This window comes from Bombus bifarius, unplaced genomic scaffold (assembly GCF_011952205.1).
Source record: "Bombus bifarius isolate JDL3187 unplaced genomic scaffold, Bbif_JDL3187 scf7180000009145, whole genome shotgun sequence".
Lineage (NCBI taxonomy): Eukaryota > Metazoa > Arthropoda > Insecta > Hymenoptera > Apidae > Bombus > Bombus bifarius.
This window is the reverse complement of record NW_022884930.1, coordinates 1957886-1984316: the sequence shown is the minus strand read 5'-3', so window position 1 is coordinate 1984316 and position 26431 is coordinate 1957886. Positions and strand designations below refer to the sequence as shown.

Here is a 26431-nt window from a genome sequence, read left to right as displayed (position 1 = left end):
CAGAGAAAAAGTTAAAGATGCCAGACGCAGAAGAAGAGGAAAGAATAATATGCGAAGTAACTGCAACATCTGACACCAAATTTCGCTGCGATATGGAGCAGTTGTCTAAAAATGCAATTAAACTTCGAAAGGTATATCGATCTATTTTTCTAAAAACGAGCGAAAATGAAAAGTTGATTATCGTTCGAAAGATCAATGACGAGAGCGGAGATGCGCGAAAGGTATTGGAATTAATGGCAACGAAGTCAAAGATTCGTCATGAAAGGAAGGAAAGTAATTGTCAGGTTATTAACGAATGCCAACTGGAACGGCCCCAGAGTTTCTACTTCGCGAAGATGAAAGAGTTCGCAAATAACTTGCCCGCAAATACCCTGTTACCTGTACGTAACTTCAAAATGCATTATGTCGTTTCTAACGTATAATAAACGTAACGTATCGTTGCATGATTCAACGTTTAGGAACAGGAAGAGACCATACGAAGTTTAATATCGGCTGGGTTACGATACAAGTACGCGAATATTTTCGAGGAACAAATGCTCGAAACGAAGATACGTTATTACGAAGCGATGCACGATTTAGCTGTGAAAAGAGTAGTAGCGATCGAATGTCAAGATGTGTGTAATGTAGATTTAGAACAAATTCCTCCGTACAAACTCGCTGGACGGACAGAATTTTATTCAAAGTATTTAAAACATCGATGCGCAATTAGAAAAAAGTATTATTTACCTCATAAATTGATGAGGAACATTGTTGCAAAAGCTCATATCTTGATGCCAGAGTGGATTTGTAATTTTGGCCGATATCGATTGGATTTTGATTATCTTGATTTCAACAGGTGATATATGTAATGATTGTATAGTTTTTAAAAATTAATACCCGAACTGAACAGCGTTCCGTTCTTATCCCACACACGTTAGCGTATATCGAATAAAACTTAACCAATGAACGTTAATAGCCTTTCGTAACGGATAATCGTAGGTTCTTGGATTTGGTGGAAAACGATACGAAAAAAGGCGCGCTGATGATCAGTAGTACCTATTACAGCGACATCGTGCGATTAATTTCTCAACCCCGCTACATTTACGACGTGCCTCAACCCTCTTTGCCAGACTTTCTCAATTGCGCTAATAATTTGCTCGCGCTTCAAGTGGTTACGCGCATGATAAACACTATTGAATACTTGCTTCAAGTTTTAAAAGACAAACAATCGGTGCCTTTATTCAAGGTACAACAATTTATTTGAATATTTCGAATTTTTATCGTTCGATCGATTGATATCGATCGATAAATCGTTCAAAGACAACTACTGCTGCTAACTTCGTAAAGTATGATTGAAGATCATTATTCAAATATGCAATTGGCAATGAGTCGAAGAAATATTCATTGATATTTTTGCCCTGCAGTTACAATTAAAATGCGAGAACAACAAGCTATTTCTTAGTCCGACGATGCGTGAGATATGTCACGCATTTCATAGCATAGTTGATCAAATTAGTCATGTCGGTCAACAATTACCGCCACTGGATTCTTGGGTCGGTGTAAAGATTCAGTGCGAGAACATTAAAGCTGTATTACCAGAACTATATCTAGAAGAAACGCATCGACGTCTCGCAGAGACTTTGCAAGATACTTTTCAACCTTTCAATAGTTACATTGAAGAATTGTCTAATAAATTTCAAGTTGTTTTCGATCCAGAAACGCACAAAAATATCGTTGCTTATGTTAGGACGGGACGCACGTTTCAAGAATGTGTATCCAAAGTTGAAGATTTTAACCAATTCATTCGAGAAATAAATGGCATGGTACACTATTATGCACATACATAGATACACATATGACACAACATTTACTTAATTTGGAAGAAAGTAATGGGAGTTCACGAAATCTAGTTTTATTCCAGCCGGATCACGAATATTTTTCGATCGGAATAATTCATCAAGTCGCAGCAAAAGCAGGACTTCTTTATTATACGGAAGAAGTACGTAGGCTAATTATCGAGAAGTTGGTCGAAACCCATCGAAATTACAATCTTGAAATTTGCGATACGTTCGAAATGATCAGAGAACGTGCTTTGAACATTCCTCATACTACTAAAGAATTACTCGAATTAGGTAAATTTCTTAAATAAACGTTTTTAAATAAGAAGATTTTTTAAGTAAGAAATTTATTGGATTGGTTGGCAACTAAGTTGCCAACCAAATAGAAGAAAATTTGTAAATGTACCAGACAGAAAGGAATCAAGTGATATAATTTCCTTTCAGGTGAATATATGTTAATTGCTGCATCAACGTTAATGAGATCGTTAGAAGAAAAAATTACTTTATCGTTGCGCATGATGGCGTCGTTAATCGGGATGACAGCATTAACCAAAGATCATATCGAATTAAATAACACCACTATTCATTGGTTAAAGCGGATAAGACCGGTATTCGAACAGAATAGCGCAGCGTATGAGCAAATTAAATTTGAATTAGAGGAGAAACTTCAGAAAAGAATCGAAGATTTAAACGCGGATGTAGAAAACATGTTTCCTAGGTAAACCCCTATGATAGGAGAATTGCTTGACAATTTTGAATCTCTTGTAATATATATTATAATATTGTATCATTATTTTGCTGATTTTAGATTGCAAATTATGAACGATATGGATGACGCAAATCGAATACGAGATTATATAGAATATATGCGAAAGTTTGCGCGTGATTTAGATCGTATGGATGAGAGAATAACATGCATCAACGACGAGGAGAAACTTTTCAAATATCCTCTCTCGCAATATCCACGAATCAATGAATTGAAAGACAATATAATGCCATATTATGAATTAATTTATCGTGGCTATCAGTGGCAAAGACATCGAGATGTTTGGTTAGATGGTCCGTTTGAGTACTTGGATTCAAACGATATCGAAAATAAGGCAACTGATTATTTTACTAATTTTAACAAAATCAGTAAACAGTACAAAACAAGAATAAAGTTAGAAATCGCTATGAATTACCCGCATAGGTAATGGATACGATATCGAACGTATTTAGTTAATAAAGATATCGAGTGTTAAGGGATCGCGATATTTTCGTTAGTTTCAAGGGATCGCCAGACGAACCGGACCCTTTTCAACAGCCGGCGCCCTTAAAGCTTTGTCATCAGCTTATCGAAGATATCAAGTGGTTCAAGGTGATTTTTAAGACACAATAGCCAGCTGTTCGTCAAGAATATTTTCTTACTGCCATTATTCTTAACGCAGCAATATATACCGTTGCTAGCTGTTTTTCGAAATCCCGCGATCCGGCAAATCCATTGGGACGAAATGTCGGCTATAGCCGGTTTCGATCTTACTCCTGATGCCGGAACAATATTTCGAAAAATTATAAATATGAATTTAATGGAAGACTTGGAAAAGTAACAGAATTTTTATTACTTTCATGCTTTTTTCTCTAACGTATTATAAATTAGATATTTTCCACTCTGTTTTATACAACAGACAGTTGATTTAAGTCTATATTCGATCAAGGTACGAAACGATAAGTATAAGCGCAACGAAACAACTTATGCTTGAGGAATTATTAGCAAAAATGATCGGCGAATGGGACGATGTACTATTTACCATTTCGCTTTATAAAGACTCAGGAGTAAACATCTTGACGCAATTAGATGATATTTATGCTCTATTGGAGGAACATATTATAAAAACTCAAACAATGCGAGGTTCCGCGTTTGTCAAACTTATCGAGGAAGAAGTTAAAAATTTTTACTTTCTTCTACTTCGAATACAGTCAACGATCGAAGAATGGACCAAAGTACTTTCAGAAGCTTCACGGCATATTCCCTTTACGTTTGTAGATATAATTTTTACATTTCTACATTAGGTTCAAGTACAATGGATGTATTTGTTACCCATCTTCTCAAGTAAAGATATTGTAGCACAGTTGCCCGATGAAGAAGTACTGTTCTCTCAAGTCGATAGAATATTTCGTAGCGCAATGAGTGGCGTTGCAAAGGACCCTCGTGTACGAGAAACTGCCGGTTCCGTAAGTTGTTGAATCGTTGTAGTAATCATAACGTTAAAGTAACGGGACTATTTACACAGGTGGGTCTTCTAGAAATCATGCAGGAGGCTAATGAATTAATGGAAAAGGTAAATGATGGAGTACTAAACTACTTAGAGAAGAAGAGACTTTTCTTCCCAAGATTTTTCTTTTTGAGTAACGACGATATGTTAGAAATACTGTCTGAAACAAAAGAACCCTTTCGAGTCCAACCCCATCTTCGAAAATTATTCGAAGGGATAAATAAGCTGCGGTAAACTATCCTCGTTGGATGTTAATGGTTAGGAACGCGATAACAATTTCGATTTTCTAATAAAGTATAATACGATAGATTTGACGAAGATATGGAAATATGTTCGATGTTTAGCGAAGATTATGAAGAAGTTAGAATGCAAGAAAAAATTTCAACCATTGCCGCAAGAGGCTGCGTAGAACGATGGCTTATTCAAGTATGCGATCACAACATATTTACAGGAACAAAATTCGAATCGAATATACAACGGTATGCAACCTGTCTCGAGGTTATAGGTCGAAGAACAAATGTCAATATCTGTAAGGCATGAAATCCTTATGAGCTACCTTGATTATGAAGTTAATAAACGGGTCATATGGGTATGTATATGGCCTGGTATGGTCGTCCTATGCGTTTCTCAAATTTACTGGAGTATGGAAGTTCAAAATAGTCTCATGACCCATATTCCTTCGACAATGGAAACACTGCATACTAAACTTAGATCTCAAATCTTAGAGATGGTTGAGTTAGTCAGAGGTACACATGGTTCGCTTAAAGCATTTGCTGTTATTAAATAAAACGTACCATCCTTAGGACAATTATCGAAGCAAAATAGAACTACGTTGAATGCTCTTATTACTCTGGACGTGCATGCTATGGATGTGGTAAAATCATTGATCGACAAGAAAATCATAAACGAAACGGATTTTGATTGGTTAGCGCAATTGCGCTACTATTGGGAAGATGATGTGTTTGTTAGAATTATATATACAGCTGTGGCTTACGCATACGAATACATTGGAAATTGTCCTCGCCTCGTTATCACTCCTCTGACAGATAGGTAAGAAAGAAGGTGTTGAATTGTCGGAACAAATTTAACGGGACTCTACTCCATAGGTGTTACCGCACTTTAATCGGTGCATACTCGTTACACTTGAACGGTGCACCGGAAGGTCCAGCTGGTACCGGTAAAACAGAAACGACGAAAGATTTAAGCAGAGCTATAGCGATACAATGCGTAGTTTTCAATTGCTCCGAAGGTCTCGACTATAAAAACATGGGAAAGTTCTTCAAAGGTCTTGCTTCGTGCGGAGCATGGTCTTGTTTCGATGAGTTTAACAGGATCGAACTAGAAGTATTATCTGTAGTTGCACAGCAAATGCTTTCCATCACCCAGGCAGTACGAGCTAAATTGGAAACGTTTGTCTTCGAGGGCACCGAATTGAGGTTAAATCCTGCCGTTTACGTTTGCATCACAATGAACCCTGGCTACGCAGGTCGTACAGAGTTGCCAGACAATCTGAAAGTTCTATTCAGAACTGTAGCAATGATGGTACCGGATTACGCTATGATCGCTGAAATATTTCTTTACTCCTCTGGATTTAGTAGCGCTCGAGAACTCTCTACAAAAATCGTGACGACGTACAAGTTATGCTCCGAGCAACTGTCCACGCAATCTCACTACGATTATGGCATGCGAGCTGTGAAAACAGTCTTAACAGCCGCACAAAACATTAAACTACAATTTCCAGACGAGGATGAGTCCATGCTTCTGCTTAGATCCGTGATCGATGTGAATTTACCAAAGTTCTTGGCTCACGATGTTCCACTTTTCCAAGGTATCGTATCCGATCTGTTTCCTGGATTGGAACTTCCATCTCCAAGTTACGAAGTACTTTTAAGAGCTGTTTACGAGGTTGCTGACAAATATAACTTGCAACCAGTGGATGGTTTTCTCCTAAAAATCATACAAACGTTCGAAATGATGATCGTTCGTCACGGATTTATGCTCGTTGGAGAACCATTCGGTGGGAAGACCTCGGTTCTCCATACCTTGGCCGATGCTCTAACTTTAATGCACGAACGGGGCGACGAGAACGGAGCGACGACGAAATATTATACGATTAATCCAAAGTCTATAACGTTAGGACAGCTGTACGGATGTTTCGATCCGGTTTCTTCCGAATGGACGGACGGTGTATGCGCTGTTATATTTCGAACGTATGCCGCCGAAGACTCGCCGGATAGAAAATGGATTATTTTCGACGGACCGGTCGATGCACTGTGGATCGAGAACCTGAATACCGTTCTCGACGACAATAAAAAACTTTGCCTAACGTCCGGTGAAATAATACAAATGTCCAACGTGATGTCCATGATCTTCGAAGTGATGGATCTTGCACACGCATCGCCCGCCACAGTGTCCCGTTGTGGAATGATATACGTAGAGCCGCGCGTTCTTGGCTGGCAGCCATTCGTTCAATCTTGGATAAATAAACTGAATCCCGCGTGGAAGGAAGGTCAAGAGAAAAATATTCAGGAACTGTTCAATTGGTTGGTGGACCCATGTTTGGAATTTATTCGAAAATCCTGCCGCAAAACCATCAGTGCTGGTCAAATTCACGAGGTTGTATCGACGATGACTCTTTTCGAAATGTTGATGGAAGACGCGGTAGAACAGAATCCAAAAACGTACGATCAATTCATTGTACCTTGGCTACAGGCATCTATACTAACTTCGATAGTTTGGGGAGCCGCCGGTACGTTAGATTACGCATCCCGCGTCAAATTCAACGCGTTTTATTTGACTTTCTGGAAGAACGAACAGAAGGAACACCCGCTTCCCGAATTTCTCATCGAATCCCTGATCTCTATCCCAACAGATGAATTGATTCACGATTGCTTTTACACGTATCGAGGACGAGGAGCGTGGAGACGTTTCTCAGATCTGGCAAGGCAAGAAGAGTATTCGGATACCGGAAGCATCGTCCAATTAATGATTCCTACCATCGACACAGTAAAATATCAAAATCTGTTTTTAAAGCACGTTAATCACCGTAAACGTTTTTTATTGTATGGAGAGACAGGGACCGGAAAAAGTTTCTACATCAAAGATTTGATCATGAACAAGTTAAGCGAACAAGAATATCTACCAAATTTCGTTACATTCACTCCGCATATTACGGCTGCACAGACGCAGGAGCTGATCGTGTTAAAATTATACAAGAGACGCAGGAATCAATTTGGTCCTTTGTCGGGCACACACTGCATCGTATTTATCGATGATGTCAACATGCCTGCGAAAGAAACGTTCGGTGCCCAACCGCCGATCGAGCTGCTCCGGCAATTTTTCGATCATAAAATTTGGTTTGACCTAAAGCAACCGGAAATAATTTATATATACGATACGATGTTCATCTGCGCGATGGCCCCGCCAGGCGGTAGTAGACAAGAATTATACCAAAGATTCCTGAGGCATTTCAACCTGTTTAGCATCGACAACTTTACCGAGGATACTATCATCAGAATTTTTACAAATATCGCGTTTATCGGATTGCAACGGAATGGTTTCACCACGGCAGTTATGCCGACCATCATGGAGATTGTAAACGCGACTATGAACATTTTCCAGGACGCTCAGAAAGAACTCAGACCGACACCAGCGAAGTCTCATTATCTCTTCAACTTACGTGACTTTTCTCGGGTGATAACTGGTTGCACGATGATCAACGAAGAGTCCGTGAATTCGAAATCGGATTTCACAAAATTGTGGGTTCATGAAACTCTAAGGGTCTTTGGCGATCGTCTAATCGACACAAACGACCGACAATGGTTGTTTTTAAAGATCAAAGAAGTAGTTGGAAGCAATCTGAGAGAGTCGTTCGACATGGTGTTTGATTATTTACCAAAATTTAACGACCAGTTAACGGAGCAAAGTCTACGGAGTCTCGTATTTGGTACCTTCATGGATATAGATACGATTCCGAGCGATCGTCGTTACGAGGAAGTAAAATCGATGGAGGAATATTCGGAAGTAGCAATTTCTTGTCTCGAGGAATACAATCTTACACACAGGCACAAGATGGATATCGTTTTGTTTCGTTACGCTTTGGAACATCTCGCGAAAGTCTGCCGCATATTGGTAATTCCTTGTGGCAGTTTACTAATGGTTGGCGTAGGTGGATCCGGTAGACAATCGTTGACAAGATTAGCCTCCAATATGACCGGTCTCGGTATTTTCCAGCCAGAGATCGGTAGCGCATATGGCATACAAGAATGGCGGGACGATATAAAGAAGGTTCGTTCTTTAATCGAAATGAGATAATTAAATGGAATCCTGATAATAACTTGATAAACGCATGTGTTATATTTGCATGGTTTAGGTGCTCATGAATTCCGGCGGCGCAGGCAAAGATTTCGTGTTCTTACTCACCGAAGGACAAATTAAAAGTGAAATTTTCCTGAACGACATCGACAGTTTGTTAAATTCAGGCGAGGTGCCAAATCTATTTACTATCGAGGAAAGACAGGAAATTATTGAAATGGCACGGTTACCAGCTCAGGGTGGTGATCGAAATTTAGACATATCGGTACTCTCGATCCTTGCCTTCTTCGTGAATCGTTGCAAAGAGAAGTTACACATAATGCTATGCTTCAGTCCCATCGGGGACACCTTCAGAATTAGACTTCGACTTTATCCGAGTCTCGTGAATTGTTGCACGATAGATTGGTTCGATGTATGGCCAGAGGATGCTCTCGAACAGGTAGCTCTACGCAGCACCACTGCGATCGATATCGATGAACAAGTGAAGTTCAACGCAGTGATCGCGTGTAAATTTTTTCACGTTTGCGCCAAAGATATTAGCACACGATTTTACAATGCCACGGGTAGGCAAACTTACATCACAACAGCTGGATTTCTCGATCTCATACGAACTTATGCAGAACTGATGAAAGAGAAACAAGAAGCACTTATTCTCGCGAGGTACGCGTTCGGAATAAATATTCAACGAAACTGAAAAAGAATGCAAATTTAAGATTACCCACTCTTTCTTTCTCTTATATCTTATACTTTCTTCTTGCGTATCGCAGAGATAGATATATCAGCGGATTGGATAAATTAGAATACGCGGCCGAACAAATTGGTCGAATGAGAGTAACGCTTTCGGAATTACGGCCTCAACTTGAAGCGTCTGCCAAGGAGACGGCCGATACTATGAAGAGAATTGAAACCGAGAATATCAGCGTAGAAAAGGCAAGAATCATGGTAAAGAGAGACGAAGATGTAGCGAATGTACAGGCCGAAATAGCGAGAAATTTGAAGACAGAATGCGAGGCGGATTTAGCGCAGGCTTTGCCAGCTCTAGAAGATGCAATAGGTACATAGATATATATACTCGTAAGCATCTTGCGCGCGGTTACGCTTTTCATAGATTTTAGTCACTTTACATTTTACATGTTCGTAGCCGCTCTAAATACTCTAAAGCCAGCAGACATAACAGTTGTAAGGACAATGAGAAGTCCTCCAGCCGGGGTGAAACTCGTAATGGCTGCGGTATGCGTGATGTTAAGCATACCCCCTCTCAGAGTTGAAGATCCAGTTAGCGGTAAAAAGGTACTCGATTACTGGACTCCAAGCAAACGTTTATTAGGTGACATGAAATTTTTGGAGACTTTACGGCAGTATGATAAAGATAACATTCCACCGCATATAATGCAGGTCATATTGTCAGTTACTGTTTATTCTCCATAGCAGCTTGTTTGCGTAAATATGATAAGCTTGACTCATAAAAAGAACCTTGGCAAATACAGGAAATCAAAACGACGTACATGACCGATAAGAACTTCGAACCGAAGATTGTAGCTAGGGCATCATCGGCTGCCGAAGGTCTCTGCAAATGGGTGAGAGCGATGGTTTTATACGACGAAGTGATCAAAGTAGTTGGACCGAAAAGAGCGAAGTTGGAAGGCGCGCAACGAGATTACGAAAATACTGTTAAATTTTTGAACGAGAGACGCGAAATGCTGGCCGAATTGACCGAAAGATTAGAACTTCTTAACGAACGTTTAAATGTAACTCTCGCCAAGAAGATCGAGTTGGAAAACGAGGTAACAGAGGCATAAACGGGTCGTATATTATGCTAAATGCTAATTGCAATTCCATAGGTGACAAACTGCAGAAATAAGTTGATTCGCGCGGAAAAATTAATTAGCGGCTTGGGAGGAGAAAAAAATCGTTGGATGATCGCAGCAGCGAATTTACAAAGTTCTTACGATACTTTGCCAGGAGATATTTTAATTTCCTGTGGCATGATAGCGTATCTAGGACCGTTCACGTCTAACTACCGTATCGAAAACTTGGAAAAGTGGATAGTCTATGTTAACAGTTTGAATATCCCATGCTCGAAAAGTTACGATTTCGTTGAAGTACTCGGCACCGAGATAAAGATCAATTCTTGGAATATATTTGGGCTACCTCGAGACTCGTTCTCCACCGAGAACGCCATTATCATGGATAATTCGAAGAGGTGGAGTTTGTTCGTTGATCCTCAGAGTCAAGCGAATAAATGGATTCGTAACATGGAGAAGCAAAACGAACTTGAAATCATCAAGATAACGGATAAGGATTACATGAACATCATAGAACAAGCACTAGAGTATGGTAATATATGTACATATGTATATGTATTATTTGACAAATATATCGTCACAATTCATTCTTACTGTTACTTTATGCACCTGCGTTTAGGAAAACCAGTATTAATAGAGAACGTTCTTGAAGACTTGCCACCGCCTCTTGATCCGATATTAACAAAGGCGATATATAAAATGGGTGCCTTGTGGTATATCACGCTTGGTGAAAAGTCAATTGAATACAGTTTGAGGTTTAGACTGTATATTACGACGAAACTACGCAATCCGCATTATCTACCAGAAATTTTCAACAAAGTAACCGTGATCAATTTCGCGTTAACGATCGGTGCTTTGGAAGATCAGTTGTTAGGTATTGTGGTTGCAAAGGAGAGACCCGATTTGCAGGAGAAGCGAGAATATTTAATCGTCCAAAGTGCCGCGAATAGACAAGCTTTGCAACAAGTGGAGGATAATATTTTGAAAACTTTATCGGCGTCAGGAGCTAGCATATTGGAGGACGAGGAAGCCATAGAAATTTTAGACTCGTCCAAAATTCTCTCTATCGATATATTTAAGAAGCAAGCTGCCGCGAAGAAAACGGAGGCACAAATCGAAGAATTCCGACAAAATTATAAGCCCATCGCAAGACATAGTTCCGCTCTCTATTATACGATCACCGATCTACCCAATATCGATCCTATGTATCAATATTCTTTGACTTGGTTTATCAACTTATACATCAATTCCATCGATACTGCGAACAAAAGTAAAATTCTCGAAAGAAGACTCGCGTTTCTGCGAGAAACTTTTACTTACAACTTGTACCAAAATGTCTGTAGATCTTTGTTTGAAAAAGACAAGGTAAACTTACATACTATATTTTCTTACGATATAATTGAGTTGAAAATTTTGATATGTGTCATCTCCCCGATCAGATTTTGTATTCGTTTGTCTTATATACGACAATTCTAATATCGGAGAACATGATCACGAGAGAAGAAATGACATTCTTTCTATCTGGAGGCGTCGCATTGGCTGCGATACCAGACAATCCAGCGTCTAACTGGCTTCCACTTAAATCTTGGGGAGAAATTTGCAGAGTTCATATATTACCTAGCTTCGCCAATTTTCAATCAAACTTCATCCGCAATTTAAACAGATGGAAGCAGTATTACGATTTATCGAATCCGGAAAACTCACCGATACCAGACCCATGGGAAAGGAATTTAACGCCTTTTCAGAAATTGATCGTCACAAGAATGATCAGAACAGACAAAGTGATGATCATGGTAAAACACACAGACCATTATCCCCCTTCGTCCTTTTATTTATCCTCTTATACTTAATGCGAAAACACTAAAACGTTCTAGATACAACGATTCGTCGAAGCTGGAATTGGTTTGAAGTTTGTGTTACCGCCACCCTTTGACATCTCCAAATCGTTCGCAGAATCAAGTTCTCTAATACCATTGATCTTTATTTTATCTCCGGGCTCGGATCCAATGGAAGCGCTTACGATATTCGCAGAGAACATGAACTTCCATGAAAGATTTCGTTCGATTTCCCTCGGTCAAGGTCAAGGGCCGATCGCTCAGAAGTTGATAAGACAAGGACAAAACGATGGCGAGTGGGTGTGCCTACAAAATTGTCACTTAGCTGCCTCTTGGATGCCTATGTTGGAAGATATCTGCGAACACTTCGATCCTTCGAATACACACAGCAACTTTCGTCTATGGCTTACTAGCTATCCTGCCACTCACTTTCCAATTACAATCCTACAAAATGGTGTCAAAATGACAAACGAACCTCCAACTGGATTGCAGAACAATATTATGAGGTGAATTTAACAAACTATTTAAACATAATCCATTAACTATCTATGTTTCAAACGTCCACAAATGAAACAAATAAATAAAGGAATGCTCGATTCAACCACTAGGTCCTACAAAGCAGAAGCTACCAAAACCATGGATTTATTTGATACGGAACCCAATAAAAAGAGAGCGTACTCGAAGTTGCTATATGCCTTATGCTTCTTTCATGCTGTAATACAGGAAAGACGAAATTACGGCGCTCAGGGTTGGAACATAAAATACGGTCCGTCAAACGCCTTTTTCTATTTTTTTACTTTAACTTTTCCTTTCATGTTCCTAAACTCAATAGCATCATACCTAAATGCTTGCAATGAGAAAAAACTGTATAAGATAATTACATGCACAGGTTTCAACGAATCGGACCTTCAAATATCAGCCCAACAACTTCATCTATACATAAATGACTACGAAGATGTTCCTTTTAAAGCTATTATATATCTAACCGGTGAATGTAATTACGGTGGTCGAGTCACGGATGATAGAGATCGACGATGTCTAAACACGATATTACAAGATTTTTATAATCAGAATGTAATTACGGACCCGAATTATGCCTTCGCGGATATTGGATCTGAATACACTTTACCAAAGAAGTATTTCTATTATTTTTGCTCGGGCTTTTATCGCCGTAGAGTAAAAAGAGAGAAAGATTAACGTGCCGTTTTACATGCACGTAGGCACGAATACGAAGATTATATAAAACAAATTCAAGGAATTCCTTTAAATCCACCGCCAGAAGTACTTGGATTGCATATGAACGCAGGGATTACGCGGGATCTTGAATTGTCGAATGAATTCTTTGAATCCATGATGTTAGTTCAAGGAACAGTGACGATAGGCGATACTACTAAGCAAGACGAAATGTTATTGAACATAAAAGATGATATTTATAACAGAATGCCTGAATTGTTTGATATCGAAGAAGCGCAAAAACAATATCCTATTATGTACATGGAATCCATGAATACCGTTTTGATACAAGAATTGATAAGGTATAATATACTTTTACATGAGATTCGGGAATCTCTCGATATGCTAGAAAAGGCGGTAAAAGGATTAATAGTGATGACTCCTGCGTTAGAGGTATTACGGAATCCAATGGCATTATACAACTATAATATTGTATATTTGGCGATAAATAAAATATGAAATATAATTATAGATTCTAGCTAGTCATATATTAAGCGCAAGAATTCCACCATCTTGGATACAAGCATGTGCTTATCCAACTTTGAAACCATTGCCAAACTTTATCAACGATTTTCTTGACCGGTTAAGCTTCTTTCAAAAATGGTTAATACAGGATAAACCGAAAACGTTTTGGATATCTGGATTCTCGTTTGTACATGCTTTCCTTACGGCAACAACGCAAAATTTCGCGAGAAAATACAAGATACCCATCGATAGAATTGATTTTGATTTCGAGGTTTTACGATAGTTACAAACATATCTTTTATCGCGGTGAGGAGGATGTTAAGTATTTCCATCGTCATTTGTTCTAGGTACTTCCTACGTATGAATTGCATACATCCCCAATTGATGGCGTTTACGTTTACGGAATGTATTTGGCCGGCGCAAGATGGGATATACAAAGCATGCTACTCGCTGAAAGTTATCCAAAAGTTCTTTGGGAGCCTATGCCAATCATTTGGATGAAACCAAAAGTAGTGGATTCCATTCATGTAGGAGAGCGATACGAATGTCCTGTTTACATAACTTCCGCGCGTTTTGGTGTTCTTAAGACGACCGGACATTCAACTAATTACGTGTTATCGATCCTCTTAAATACGAACTATCCTGTTAGTCATTGGATTAAAAGAGGACTGGCTCTCCTTTGTCAACTCGACAATTAAACAATCTCTCATAGTGATCTTTATCGCTAAACTTGTATTTTTTAGCTAGTTAATTACAAGATTACGAATCATACGTGTAATATGTATAATGCATAACATTTAATGAATATCCTATACATACATACATACATACATGTACATTAGTACATACATAAAAGAAGTTAAAACATGGCGCCTTTCTAAGCGCTTAAGGCATAAATGAAACATTTTGAATTAGCCAGTAAATGAAACTTGTTTTAATATATATTTTACATCTACATATTAACTAAGTTTGTACAACGGAATAAAGAAACAGTCGGATTTTAGCTTATCATTTAATCACTTTATTAATATGAGTAGTTCTACTTTTGTTCTTGATAATGGTGCCTATACCGCAAAAGTTGGGTTAGCTTCCGACAATGCCAAGTAAGTTATGATGCGGAAAACAATTAAATTAGAACAAAAAAGAGTACAATTATTAACGGATTTATTTTTAGATTAGTTCCAAATTGTATAATGAAAGCGAAAAGCGAACGACGAAGACCTTTTGTAGGAAATCAAATCGAAGAATGTCGAGATGCATCTGGTCTGTTTTACATCTTACCGTTTCAAAAAGGATATCTCGTAAATTGGGACGTTCAGAAGACTGTCTGGGATTATATATTCTCTAAAGAATGCTGTCTAGTAAACTTGAATCAGCTTTCTGTAATTGTAACTGAACCTTTATTTAATTTTCCAACCATTCAAGAAGCTATGACAGAAATATTTTTTGAAGAATACGAATGTCAAAGTCTCTTAAGAATCAATAGCTCTACTCTCTCTTGTTATCAATATAAAATGGAAAATCCTAATACAAAATGTTGTATTGTAGTTGATAGTGGTTATAGCTTTACACACATAGTACCATATATAAATGATACCAAAGTTAAAGAAGGTATTAGACGCATTGACGTGGGTGGAAAACTTCTTACAAATCACCTCAAAGAAATTATATCTTATCGTCAGCTTCATGTTATGGATGAAACTTATGTAATAAATCAGGTGAAGGAGGATTCTTGTTTTGTTTCTTCAGAATTTTTCAAGGATATGGAAACTGCCAAAAATAAGTTAGAAAACAATCCTATAGTCAAAGATTATGTTTTACCAGATTATACAACATTAAGACGTGGTTTCCTCAAAAATCCGGAACCTCCTAATGAACAACAAACTCTACGTTTAAGCAATGAAAGATTTGCTATACCCGAAATTTTATTTTTTCCCTCGGATGTTGGTATTCGTCAAATGGGTATTCCAGAAGCAATTATGGATTGCTTGAAAGCATGCGACGAAGAGACGTGGCCGCATCTTTTGTCTAATATTATTCTTACTGGAGGTAACGCAAAATTTCCTGGATTCCAAGAAAGAATTTACAAGGAAGTTAGAAGCTTAGCACCTGCAGAATATACGATAAATGTGCATTTACCTGAAAAGTAACGAAACATTTAATTTTATAACTGATACATCTGAAAATATTTCAATGTTCAATACATATTCTACTGTTACATATTGTTTCCAGTCCAATCACATATGCATGGCACGGTGGTAAAACACTTTCAAAAGATCCAATATTTTCAAGTCTTTTGGTAACTAGAGAGGATTACGAGGAAGAGGGCCAAAATCTTTGTTTCGAACGTTTTGATGTCTAACTTTAATAAATTTGTTGTATTGAATAACCCGTACATATGTGTACAATATTGTATATTGTATATAATATCGCGACATATATTAATCTCTTTTTTTTTACGTGTGATACGAATAGTATAAAAAATATAAGTGGAATGTATAAATAATATTACTATTCGTATGAAATATTATTACTATTCTTGGAAACTCTTTGAATAAAACTCAAATGGATTTCATTTGTGCCATCAGTTCCTCTAAACTAGCATCAGATTCAGATGGAATTTGATTAATTTGAGATTTTTCATCCATTTGTTGATCTTGTTCGTCAAGAAGAGAAATTCCTGCAATGAAGCAATAGATCAATTTGTTAATCATGTACTAATATTTTATCTTTCCATATGTTACTTACCCCATTCATTATCTTCATGAAGAGGCTTATCTTCGACTGTTTTCTCTATCTTTTGTTCTGGTTTTGGTTTCAACGCATATTCTAGTTGATGTTTTCTACAATACCTATCTTCACAGTTTGGATTTGGTTTCAATATCATTTTAGGAAAAAAATCTTGCATAGCATTATAACCCAAATAATAGGTAACATCGCCAAAGTTTAAAAGATACTTCAATGCATTTTGAACTAAAAAGCCTGCAACAATTCCCATAGTTGTTGGCAAAGATGCTGCGCAAACCCCATCTCGTTTCAGAGTTTTTTCATCAATGTTTTCTGCTACTACTAATGGAGGAGCACACTAGAAATAAAATGATATTTTTCACAAATTAAGTTTAAGCTTTAATGCTTTGCCTATACTTTAATTTTTATTTTTATTCACCGCAAAACAAGCTGTTTCTCCAGGAATAATAAATTGAATATGACCTGAAACTGCATTTTCAGATACCCCACTTTCAAACCACTTCTGATTAAGTTCGTTACATGCGGTATTAATCGCCATTCGTGCTTCAAAATTGTCTACACAGCTCAAAACTAAATCTACTGGACCCTCATTTAAACTTGCTGTGCTAAAAATAAAATTTAATGTTACTTAGATATTGTTAATTACAATTATTCAAAAATTAGGTTTATGTACCTTATGATATTTGTAAAATCTTCAAAATGATCCATTGTAGTAATGTTGTAATTGTAAGTTTCAATCTCTACATCTGGATTAATATATTGCAATGTTGTTGCTGCTGCTTCTACTTTATTTTGGCCAGCTTGGTAAGGTTGGAAGAAAAGTCTATTCATATTAGCCATTTCTACTTTGTCATAGTCAAAAAGAATCAACTGAAATTTACTTGTTTGTTACTTAGAAAACAGATAAATTCTTCATTTATGACTTTATATAAGACTGTTACCTTGCCAATTCCACATCTTGTTAGCATTTCTGCAGTCACACTACCAACTCCGCCTATTCCAACTATAGCAATTGTTAATTCTTTTATTCTTTCATAATTATTTACTATACCCATACGTTTTAATGCCATCAAACGACTAATCAAAGGACAAAGAAACATTAAGATATTTTTCTTTCAATTTTGTATCAAAGAGTATATAATTGAAGTATTTATAATTCAAACTATTTAATATAATGGAAAAGTTTTATATAAGCAAAAATTACCTGTAAGGATTTGCATCAGTCACTTCACTTGACATATGTTCTATTTTTGCTCTTGTAGTAAACGTATTTTTATGTTGTTTTTGAAGTAGTTTGTCTTCAAGTTCTTTGATTTTTTGCCTCAATTCATCAATTTCATCCATTATGGATATTATAAGTAATTTTCAAAGATATGTAACCAGCTGTACTTACTTTAAACTGCAACTGCTGTTATGGCACGCTATTCTATTGCAGGTGCAAAGCAACGTATTTACACATGCATGTATACTTATACGATACGCGCTGCAAAATATAAATCTTTATACACATAACACACTGATAAAGAGAATAATCCAATTTTGAATAAAAATTATTTACTTGGTAATTAATCTCATATACGATATGTTCGAATTTTATAATAATTTTTACTGAATTTTATAATGATTTCTTAATTAGAAACATAACCTGTTCTACTTGATTTATCCAAGCAGAGTACGTACTTACGTATGCTACAAAATTAAAGGATATTTCGTATAGTTACTTATAAATTCCTACCACTTTTTTCCTACATTAAAATAATAAAAATGTTAATTTTTTCGAAAATCAATTATACAGATTTAAAATGAGATGTATGAAGATACGACTATGTGTAGAATTGTAATTATATGATAATGATGAAAAGTGAGAAATCAGTATGAGATATTGTTTAATTTCAGTAAAAAAATTCAATAATTATAAGATTTATTATTTCTTTTTAATACAAACAAAATTGTATCTGCTTCTTTTTTCAATTAATTCTATACAGCATTGTTTAGTATTACAGCGTTTCGTATCGTAAATTATACATATTGTTGTTACACTGCATATATGCACAAATGTTTTGTACCTGCATAAAGGAAAATTTTGAAACTTTTCGTTATTATTTATTTAGCCACTGTATCACTAATTTTAAGAGTAAATATTAGAAAAACATTAGAAACATGTGATCACGTAATACAGGATGGATAATTTTTTATTTTCATGCTTTTATGATCGATGACAAGTTTAAATCAAAGTAGATCCGTGCATTTTGGCTAATTTTATTGTCATACCTCAACCGCATTAGAATAATTCATTTTCCAATAGCCCGCGTTAGAAAAAAAAATTTAGAACCGAAGAGAGAAACAGAAAACGAAGAAGTATGTAAACAATTTCACTTTATCGCTTTGGCATTATTATGAATGAATATAAAATTCGAATGTACATTTAGTATATATTGAAATATTAGGTGCACTTTCTTCTACCAGGATATAGCCGTTCTTAGACAAAATAGGAAAAAGAAATTTTTAAACTGGCCTATAATATATGATAATGATAGAACGGCTTTCCTAGTGATATTTGTTTAATAATACATTCTGTCCTCAAAATAGTGTTAAATTATGATGTTACAAGATAAAATATCAACGTTAAAATTTAGCATAATATATTAATTACATTAGTGACAATTCGTTATTTTAATTTTTTTTTTGTCTAAGTTAATTTGCAGATTTAAATAGTAGTTATTCAATAGTTTTTTCCTATAAAACTAAACTAGATTATCGTAAACTTAACGTATGAACAGGGAAGAATTATCAAATTTGGACAAACAATTATATTTGCGCCGTTCTTGCCATGTGAAAGTGACTTGAAATTAGATATTTGTCGCATTCGAGCAATACGACAGTTATAAGCAGAATAAATAAAATGTATTTATACTTGTACATAAAGTATTTCCTTTTTACATCTTTAACATTTATAGCGCAGTATGCATCTCATACGTCTACTCTTTCCACTTATTTTCACTTATCTGCGTTACGTATATATGTATATATATTTTTTATGCATTATTGAAAAATAAAATATACATATATATATATACATATAAAATCTTTAAATACATGATAATAAGGCAAAAACGGCGCAATGATCAGAATAAGAAGCGAACATTACTCTTTAACCGATAATATTCGAGAGCATACCTCGCTCTTCGAATTCAAATCCACACTCCGCTTGATAGGGTACGCATTTATAATATGCTACGTGTTTGTATATATATATATACATATACACACATATACACACACTTGTATATATATTTATATGTGTGTGCATGTATTATATATATATATATATGCATATGTAAAATTATTTTGTATATATATATATGTGTATATATATATATATATATTGAATTGACCGTACTTTATGCATAATTTATACGTATAGGAACTGACGAATTCTTTCGAAATAATACGAAAGGACATGGTTTACAAGTGGAGTGTGCTCTATTCCTATACATTCTTTAAAAGTACGTCACTCTTCTTCTCTTTCTCCTTTTCTTCCTCTCAAAGAAAATTTTTGAAATGTACACAATAAACTGACTTACGGTCGTATATAAATAATTACATGTTCAATTTATAAACATATTGAATAAGAAACACATTGGTAATGCTGTATTCGAAATAATTCGATCGATTTAGTGGGTGTTATTGACATTAAGTTTTTGACCAGCGCGTTAAGCTCACAATGTACAGCAATACAAATGTTTCTTTTTTTCATTTATCGACGTGTGTCTTGTTCATGTACGTAGGCTTTTATTGGCGCCAAGTGTTTTAAGGTGCCTGTGAATTCTCGTTTTGATCAATGTATGAAAATTAAATTGAAAATCTTAACAGTTCTCTTTTCCTCTCTCTCTCTCTCTTTCTCTCTTACTTTTTCTAAATACAAACGGTGAAATGGTCATAGAAATGTGGATATTATGTTCTCAAAATTTGATCAATTAAGTCTTTACCAGTACTTTGGTAACATCTATTACTGGATATACAGGTATTCACAGAGCACAAAGAGTACTTGGCTATAACAAACATTTTATTCAACTATCATTGTATCAGATATAAACGAACATTTTTATCATCGTTAAAAGTACTAAATCGAGCGGCCTAAGGTACATGTTAAGTGTAAGCACATATGTGCTATGTGTATGTGTGTCGTACGCGCTTGTGTGGATGCAAATACATATAGTTTTTGTTTTGCATCATTTTTGTTATAATGTCTTATGACGGACGATCTTCGAAGTGACATAACATGATCTAATCGCATCTTTATGCATTTACAAATTTCCCGTGATCGTGACATTAGCAGCAGCGTTAAAGGAAAACAACAGAAATGACAGATTAAAAAAATAGAGAAAAGCAACATACAATTACTAATGGCACATGCATACCGGCCAATATGGACAGAGCACATACTTTGATAGATTTCATTTTAATATTCTATACTTTCTTCCGTTCCTAAATTATTTGCAATATAGTAGAATCGATAGTAGTTTTGAAACGTATCATTTGCTCCTCATTTGTGCCATTTAAGGTCTCGGTCGCACATAATGGATTGCTTCTGACATAACAAACGTAAATTCTTTTAAGTAATACCCAGGATAAAAAACAAGGAATGTCTAAAATGTAGAACTTTATACACCACGTCAACATATAATTGCCATTTACATAAAGAGTGGTCCGCCATCATACAAAATACTTTTCTTCTTCTTAATTTTGCAAGTTTGGGTGGAATGAAAGGTTTTAGTTTGTAACTAACCAAAAGTCGTAAACCGTGTGTTATGGATGAAACGGATGTGATGAATACTTCATCGTTTTCTGAGTCCCATTTCCAACTTGTCCTGCCACATTTTTCAGTCGGTTTATTCCACGAACCGGTACGCTGCTCACAGTCACGCTTAGGGATGGGATTAAGCCCCTCGCGCGAAGTATCGATACCTAAATGAAAATGTTTGATTCTTCGCACGCTCCTTATAAATACGCATACTGACTAAAAAGATGCCTGTTTTGAAATGACTGAGCAATTCAAGTCCAGTTGTCGTTTAATACGGATCGACTTATTTATAGAAAACACACTACATACGTATCTGTTATTAGTTACTAATCATCGAAAGATTTTGAAAATAGTGTATATCTGACACACTCTTTCTCGAAACTATCATTACGATTGCACATTTCATTTGTTATTTGCTGAACGTTCTATGTATCGATTATTCTGTTCCAATCTATTTACGGTTTTGGAGACTATTATATAAAGCTAGTCAGATCCGAATCTAAATAAATAAATTTCTATAATATTTATTGTTTGTCAAGGAGGAATCAAACATTTTCTTCCAGGTATTATTTCTAGTGCGTGCGACTTTTTCCCATCATTAATGTTGAGGGAAAAATGCATTCATCGCATAATCGGCGAGGTATCACTATAACCGATCTTCTGATGCGACAATATAAGAAAAATCAGCATTTTATACGCTTCATTCTAATCATACATTAATCGATACTAAACGACATAGACTTGAATCGTTTAAATATTTCAAATCAAACATTTGTTTAGTCGCATCTTTAGTCACATTACGACCATTTGAAACGATCTTCTTATTTCAAGAAACAGAAAGAAGATAAAAAAAATCAGTAGTCAAGAATATTTGAAATTCTGAAATATAATGTACCGCGAAAAATAAAACATATATTACTTGCAAAAAAAGATCGTTTTGCATTATTAACGGTCGACATTACTCTATTTCGTATGTTTTCTTTATAATATGACTATAAGTCGCATTGGTCATTCCATACACCTGAAATTTTAGATCAAAGAAGTATTACTAATGGATGTCTGTATTCTGGCCACAATGTAGTACATCTTGCTCTGGTTATTTAGATGCCTGGAATGACTTTGCGTAAAGCGTAACACAGTTGTTTACTTTAACTAATTCGCAATGGGAAAAATCTCCGTACTTAATAGCAAGGATTTGTTTCAACATAAATGTGTTTCCACGCTCAACGTTTGAACACTTTACAAGAACAGTGTTTATCATTGCGAATTAGTCAAATTCTACAGTGCCGGACGATGTCAACAATTGAATGCCAACAGAACTGCGTGTATTCGTACATTACAATACAAACACGACGTGTTCATATTCCCGGCATTCTTTCTCATTCTTTGTTTTTATAAATATCGTAAAATAGAAGTTGTGAATTCGAATCAATACAAACTTCATGGATGTTCAATTGATACGCATCATATTCGTAGATGCGAATGAATATTCACGGGATTCTCATGGTCGATTCAACAATACGTGAATGATATGGTTAAATAATTATAAATTGGAAATTGAGGTGGTGACATTACCTGGGCCGTTACTCACCTACAGGCAACGAACCTGTTATGGGAGTAGGTGACGATGATACCATGTTTAATCGACCTTGATCTTTTACTATTGGATCTAAAGTGAAAGAGAATGGAAAAATAAAAATGAAACTATCGGTTTTTCGAAGTATCACATCATTCATATTTTCTGTTAAAATTTATAGCGCAAAATTTAAATATACTTCATAATACTTACAAAAATAAGGATGTTCCATAGCTTCGCGTGCAGTAAGTCTTTCGTAATGATCATAACGCAAAAGTTTGTCAAGGAAATCAAGGCTTTCGTGCGATACCAAATGTTGATTCTCTGAATGCATAAAACGTTCCCAGCGTTTACGTGAATGTCGACCTAAAATATCATTGAAACGAGGATCCAATTCAATATGGTACTTTTCAAGATATTCAAATAATTCCTCAGTCCCGAGAACTTTTGCAATTCTCACTAGTTGGTCATAATTATCGTGTCCATGAAAAAACGGTTCTTTCCTGAATATCATACTTGCAAGCATGCATCCAAGGGACCACATATCTAATGAATAATCATACATCTGCAATACAGAAGAAGAAGCCATATTATCCATAAATTACTTATAACATACAGTTAAAGATATGAGAAATTGCACACAAACCTGATAATCTACAAGTAATTCTGGACCTTTAAAATAACGCGAAGCTACTCGTACATTGTATTCTTGACCTGGATGGTAAAACTCTGCTAGACCCCAATCAATTAACCGTAACTTCCGATTTTCATGATCTATCATAACATTGTGCGGTTTGACGTCCCTATGCATTATTCCCATACTATGGCAATAATCCAATGCCTAAACAGAAATAGGAGACGACCATTTCTTGTACATTATTAATGATTTTCTCTTTCGTTTTACATCTTATTCAACCACAGATGCAAAATGGATCAAACACTATCGACACATTACTTACTTAAATATTCATGAGTCCGAAAATTTTTAAAATTTCTGAAACTAAGGATTTTTTTTATATGCTTTGACTAATAAGAAAGAACAATTTCAGTATTTTTATAGAAAGGCACTACATCATATTTTCATTTGGTATATTCACTTTTAACCCTTTTGAGATAAGATACTTCTAAAATTATTATATTTTATTGTACTTCATGATTAGAATAAACTAATAAAAAGCATAAGAAAGAAAGAAACATAGAAAATTTATATATGCAAGTTTATAACTGTTTAAATACTTAAATTTCAAATATCATAACATTGAAAGAGTAAAGATATAGTTATAAGCAAAATAAAAATATAAAGATAAAATAAATTTCATATGAAGTATTTTTTTATCTAAAAATACTAATACTAAATAAAACAATGGTAATAGAGGGAAAAAATGAATTTGTATAAATAAAATATTTTCGAACTCTTCCTTGAACCTATGATATACACCTACATCTATCAAAATAATAATCTCGAAGATTCACATTGGACTGTTCCATTGCACTTAACAATACACGCACTTTTAATAATTCGTAGAGGTAGTATCTTATGTCGTAGTCTGTTAGCGTCTGGTATAATTGCTTGAAATCTGTGTTGTTCACATGTTCAAATATCAGTGCTGGCGTCCTTGACACCGGATCTTTGACAACAGCTTGGAGTGTAATTATGTTGGTCCCACCTTTGAGGTTTTCTAAGATTTTAATCTCCCTTTTTATTTTCTTCTTTTTTACAGGCTAGACATTAAAATCACATGAAAATTAGAGTTTTCGGCTAATTATAATTCGCTTACTAAAACATAATTTATTCTTTTTACCTTTAAAATTTTTACAACACATTTTTCATTATTTGTAATATTTATGGCTTCGAATACTTCACTATATTTTCCTCTGCCTAATTTTCTTACTAGTTGATAATCATCTTGTTGTCTATATAACAAAAAATTTGTTACAATTAAATAAAATGAGGGAAATACACAAATATATATATACATACAAACATAGATATGCACAAATATAGATACATTTATCTAAATACACACAGAATGTTTTATTGCACACTTACCCCCAGTCGACAACATAGGATTCATAGTCCCAGTAATCTCTGGATTTGTGTGAATTCACATCTGTGTAGACTCGCGCTCTACTGGGTAGTGCCATTTTTTCTGATATATCACTACTACTATTTATTTTGTGGATTGCTATTTTTTCACTGTTGTCTATTGAAAAATTACAAAAGCTAGTTAATTTATCTCTTCCACTCACCCAGTTATAAATGCGCGAGGACAAATATACACCTGAGTCATTAAAAAAAATCATATTAAAATTAAACATATTTTAAATTAATAAGAGAAATATAAAAAATTGATGATAATATATGAATATATATGAATGTGTAATAGTCTTTTGCTAAACACTAACTTATGTTTACATATGAACTGAATCAAATATTAAAATATTAGTGTCAATAATATAATTTATAATATCAATGATAATAGTATCTATTAAGGCAACTCAATATTGCACTTATATTCATGTATACATTGAAAAATTCATTAATACAATGCAATATTTAATCATAAATCTAAACATTCTCTTGATTCTTATATACTTTTTACTTAACTTGACACAACAATAAATGAGTAAATTCTAATATTTAAATACATCTATACTACATTCGATGCAAATAAATTGACAATTATGTGTATCAATTAAAAATCAATAATAGTTGCAACGTAATTAAAATAACATAGTAAAGAAAATATAAGTATCTCATTGAGTTATAATTGAAACATTTAATTTAATTTCTTGTAATATAAATTCTGCAGAATACAGATAAATTCATTTATAAACTATCTAATAGTATCTTTATTAAAAACATCTATATGATATTTAACTGAGTGTAATTACAAAAAGGAGTTATATGGTTAGAAGAATCAAAACAACTTCACTAAAAATAATTATATGATAGCAAGCAGACTAACCAAAGAAAAAACTGAATCCTGATATAAGAAACTAACAAAGTTTAAAACGTGTTCACCGATTACAACGAATGAACTGCATATTCCTTAGAAGTCTATTGATTGTGAGCTCACAGAACACTATCAATTCGTTTCTGTGATTTGAAGTTGTGATTTAGCAAAAGAGCAATTCTATATATACAAGCACAATTGGCATATAGGGAAAATTGGTATTTAAGTTAAAGATCAAAAATGTAGGTAAAAATTAATCTACTATCGCAACAGGGATTAGAACACGCACAAGCACAAGGCACGAACACACATGTACGAGATAAATCACACGCCATCGCAATCAGGAAATTAATGTTGACTTATTCTGGACTCACCTAATACATTCCGGACCCGAATCTTGATTAGTTTGACCGCAGCAGATCTCTAAATTCGTCGTGAAACCACGCAACCTGCTTAGGGAATACGTGAGGCCGCGCGAACGCGTGAAACTCAAAGATTTTTGCGGGCGGCCGGCTTCTCAAACGACCGAGGTCCAAGATGGCAGCCAACAATCCACCACAAACTTCAAATATATAGATTGAAAACTCCAACCTTCAACCGTCTCTTCAATCAAATCTTATTACTA

The 26431-nt window shown here is 35.2% G+C and overlaps 4 protein-coding genes across 6 annotated transcripts; 2 read left to right on the top strand and 2 right to left on the bottom strand.

The window, feature by feature from the left end:
• The first annotated feature begins 17 nt into the window (after window positions 1–17).
• Window positions 18–14490, top strand: LOC117214084 (dynein heavy chain 12, axonemal). Its single transcript, XM_033459938.1, has 30 exons — window positions 18–131; window positions 192–380; window positions 459–835; window positions 979–1225; window positions 1404–1802; window positions 1901–2111; window positions 2262–2535; window positions 2626–3006; window positions 3081–3174; window positions 3245–3399; window positions 3512–3797; window positions 3867–4028; window positions 4088–4299; window positions 4378–4495; window positions 4575–4815; window positions 4873–5119; window positions 5176–8356; window positions 8442–9043; window positions 9151–9437; window positions 9525–9778; window positions 9871–10167; window positions 10225–10720; window positions 10808–11553; window positions 11628–11981; window positions 12063–12529; window positions 12632–12789; window positions 12913–13159; window positions 13244–13649; window positions 13729–13992; window positions 14069–14490. Exons 1-30 carry the CDS (start codon window positions 18–20, stop codon window positions 14417–14419), a joined length of 11817 nt encoding a protein of 3938 aa, XP_033315829.1. The 3' UTR covers window positions 14420–14490.
• An 83-nt stretch (window positions 14491–14573) lies between these two features.
• On the top strand, window positions 14574–16296 carry LOC117213998 (actin-related protein 6). Its single transcript, XM_033459784.1, has 3 exons — window positions 14574–14824; window positions 14896–15867; window positions 15954–16296. The coding sequence occupies exons 1-3, from the start codon at window positions 14751–14753 to the stop codon at window positions 16081–16083; spliced, it is 1176 nt and encodes a 391-aa protein (XP_033315675.1). The 5' UTR covers window positions 14574–14750; the 3' UTR covers window positions 16084–16296.
• On the bottom strand, window positions 16058–18333 carry LOC117213999 (ubiquitin-like modifier-activating enzyme 5). The gene is made up of 6 exons (XM_033459785.1): window positions 17674–18333; window positions 17411–17546; window positions 17143–17339; window positions 16888–17074; window positions 16470–16806; window positions 16058–16401 (listed from the first exon to the last, which is right to left on the bottom strand). Exons 1-6 carry the CDS (start codon window positions 17811–17813, stop codon window positions 16283–16285), a joined length of 1116 nt encoding a protein of 371 aa, XP_033315676.1. The 5' UTR covers window positions 17814–18333; the 3' UTR covers window positions 16058–16282.
• A 1900-nt stretch (window positions 18334–20233) lies between these two features.
• LOC117213995 (casein kinase II subunit alpha) lies at window positions 20234–26384 on the bottom strand. Of its 3 annotated transcripts, none has more exons than XM_033459772.1 (8): window positions 26181–26384; window positions 24900–25131; window positions 24652–24763; window positions 24359–24571; window positions 23496–23690; window positions 23063–23414; window positions 22865–22942; window positions 20234–21437 (listed from the first exon to the last, which is right to left on the bottom strand). In XM_033459772.1, exons 2-8 carry the CDS (start codon window positions 24992–24994, stop codon window positions 21085–21087), a joined length of 1398 nt encoding a protein of 465 aa, XP_033315663.1. In that variant the 5' UTR covers window positions 24995–25131; window positions 26181–26384; the 3' UTR covers window positions 20234–21084. The 3 variants fall into 3 exon arrangements, with proteins under 3 accessions (XP_033315663.1, XP_033315664.1, XP_033315665.1); XM_033459773.1 differs by having other exon boundaries at window positions 24900–25053; window positions 26181–26379; XM_033459774.1 differs by having other exon boundaries at window positions 21319–21437; window positions 22849–22942.
• Between the last annotated feature and the right edge of the window lie 47 nt (window positions 26385–26431).

Excerpts from the sequence above, each read along its gene's own strand:
- LOC117214084 (XM_033459938.1), top strand. The coding sequence starts at position 18 with ATGCCAGACGCAGAAGAAGAGGAAAGAATAATATGCGAAGTAACTGCA. Across the intron at positions 8,357-8,441 it reads GGCGGGACGATATAAAGAAG|GTGCTCATGAATTCCGGCGG; the intron begins GTTCGTTCTTTA and ends TGCATGGTTTAG. Across the intron at positions 9,044-9,150 it reads GAAGCACTTATTCTCGCGAG|AGATAGATATATCAGCGGAT; the intron begins GTACGCGTTCGG and ends TGCGTATCGCAG.
- LOC117213999 (XM_033459785.1), bottom strand. The coding sequence starts at position 17,813 with ATGGATGAAATTGATGAATTGAGGCAAAAAATCAAAGAACTTGAAGAC. Across the intron at positions 17,340-17,410 it reads CAAGATGTGGAATTGGCAAG|TTGATTCTTTTTGACTATGA; the intron begins GTAACAGTCTTA and ends AGTAAATTTCAG. Across the intron at positions 16,807-16,887 it reads GAGAAACAGCTTGTTTTGCG|TGTGCTCCTCCATTAGTAGT; the intron begins GTGAATAAAAAT and ends TTTTATTTCTAG.
- LOC117213995 (XM_033459772.1), bottom strand. The coding sequence starts at position 24,994 with ATGGCACTACCCAGTAGAGCGCGAGTCTACACAGATGTGAATTCACAC. Across the intron at positions 24,572-24,651 it reads GTGTTGTAAAAATTTTAAAG|CCTGTAAAAAAGAAGAAAAT; the intron begins GTAAAAAGAATA and ends TTTAATGTCTAG. Across the intron at positions 22,943-23,062 it reads TATGGAACATCCTTATTTTT|ATCCAATAGTAAAAGATCAA; the intron begins GTAAGTATTATG and ends CTTTCACTTTAG.
- LOC117213998 (XM_033459784.1), top strand. The coding sequence starts at position 14,751 with ATGAGTAGTTCTACTTTTGTTCTTGATAATGGTGCCTATACCGCAAAA. Across the intron at positions 14,825-14,895 it reads TTAGCTTCCGACAATGCCAA|ATTAGTTCCAAATTGTATAA; the intron begins GTAAGTTATGAT and ends ATTTATTTTTAG. Across the intron at positions 15,868-15,953 it reads AATGTGCATTTACCTGAAAA|TCCAATCACATATGCATGGC; the intron begins GTAACGAAACAT and ends TATTGTTTCCAG.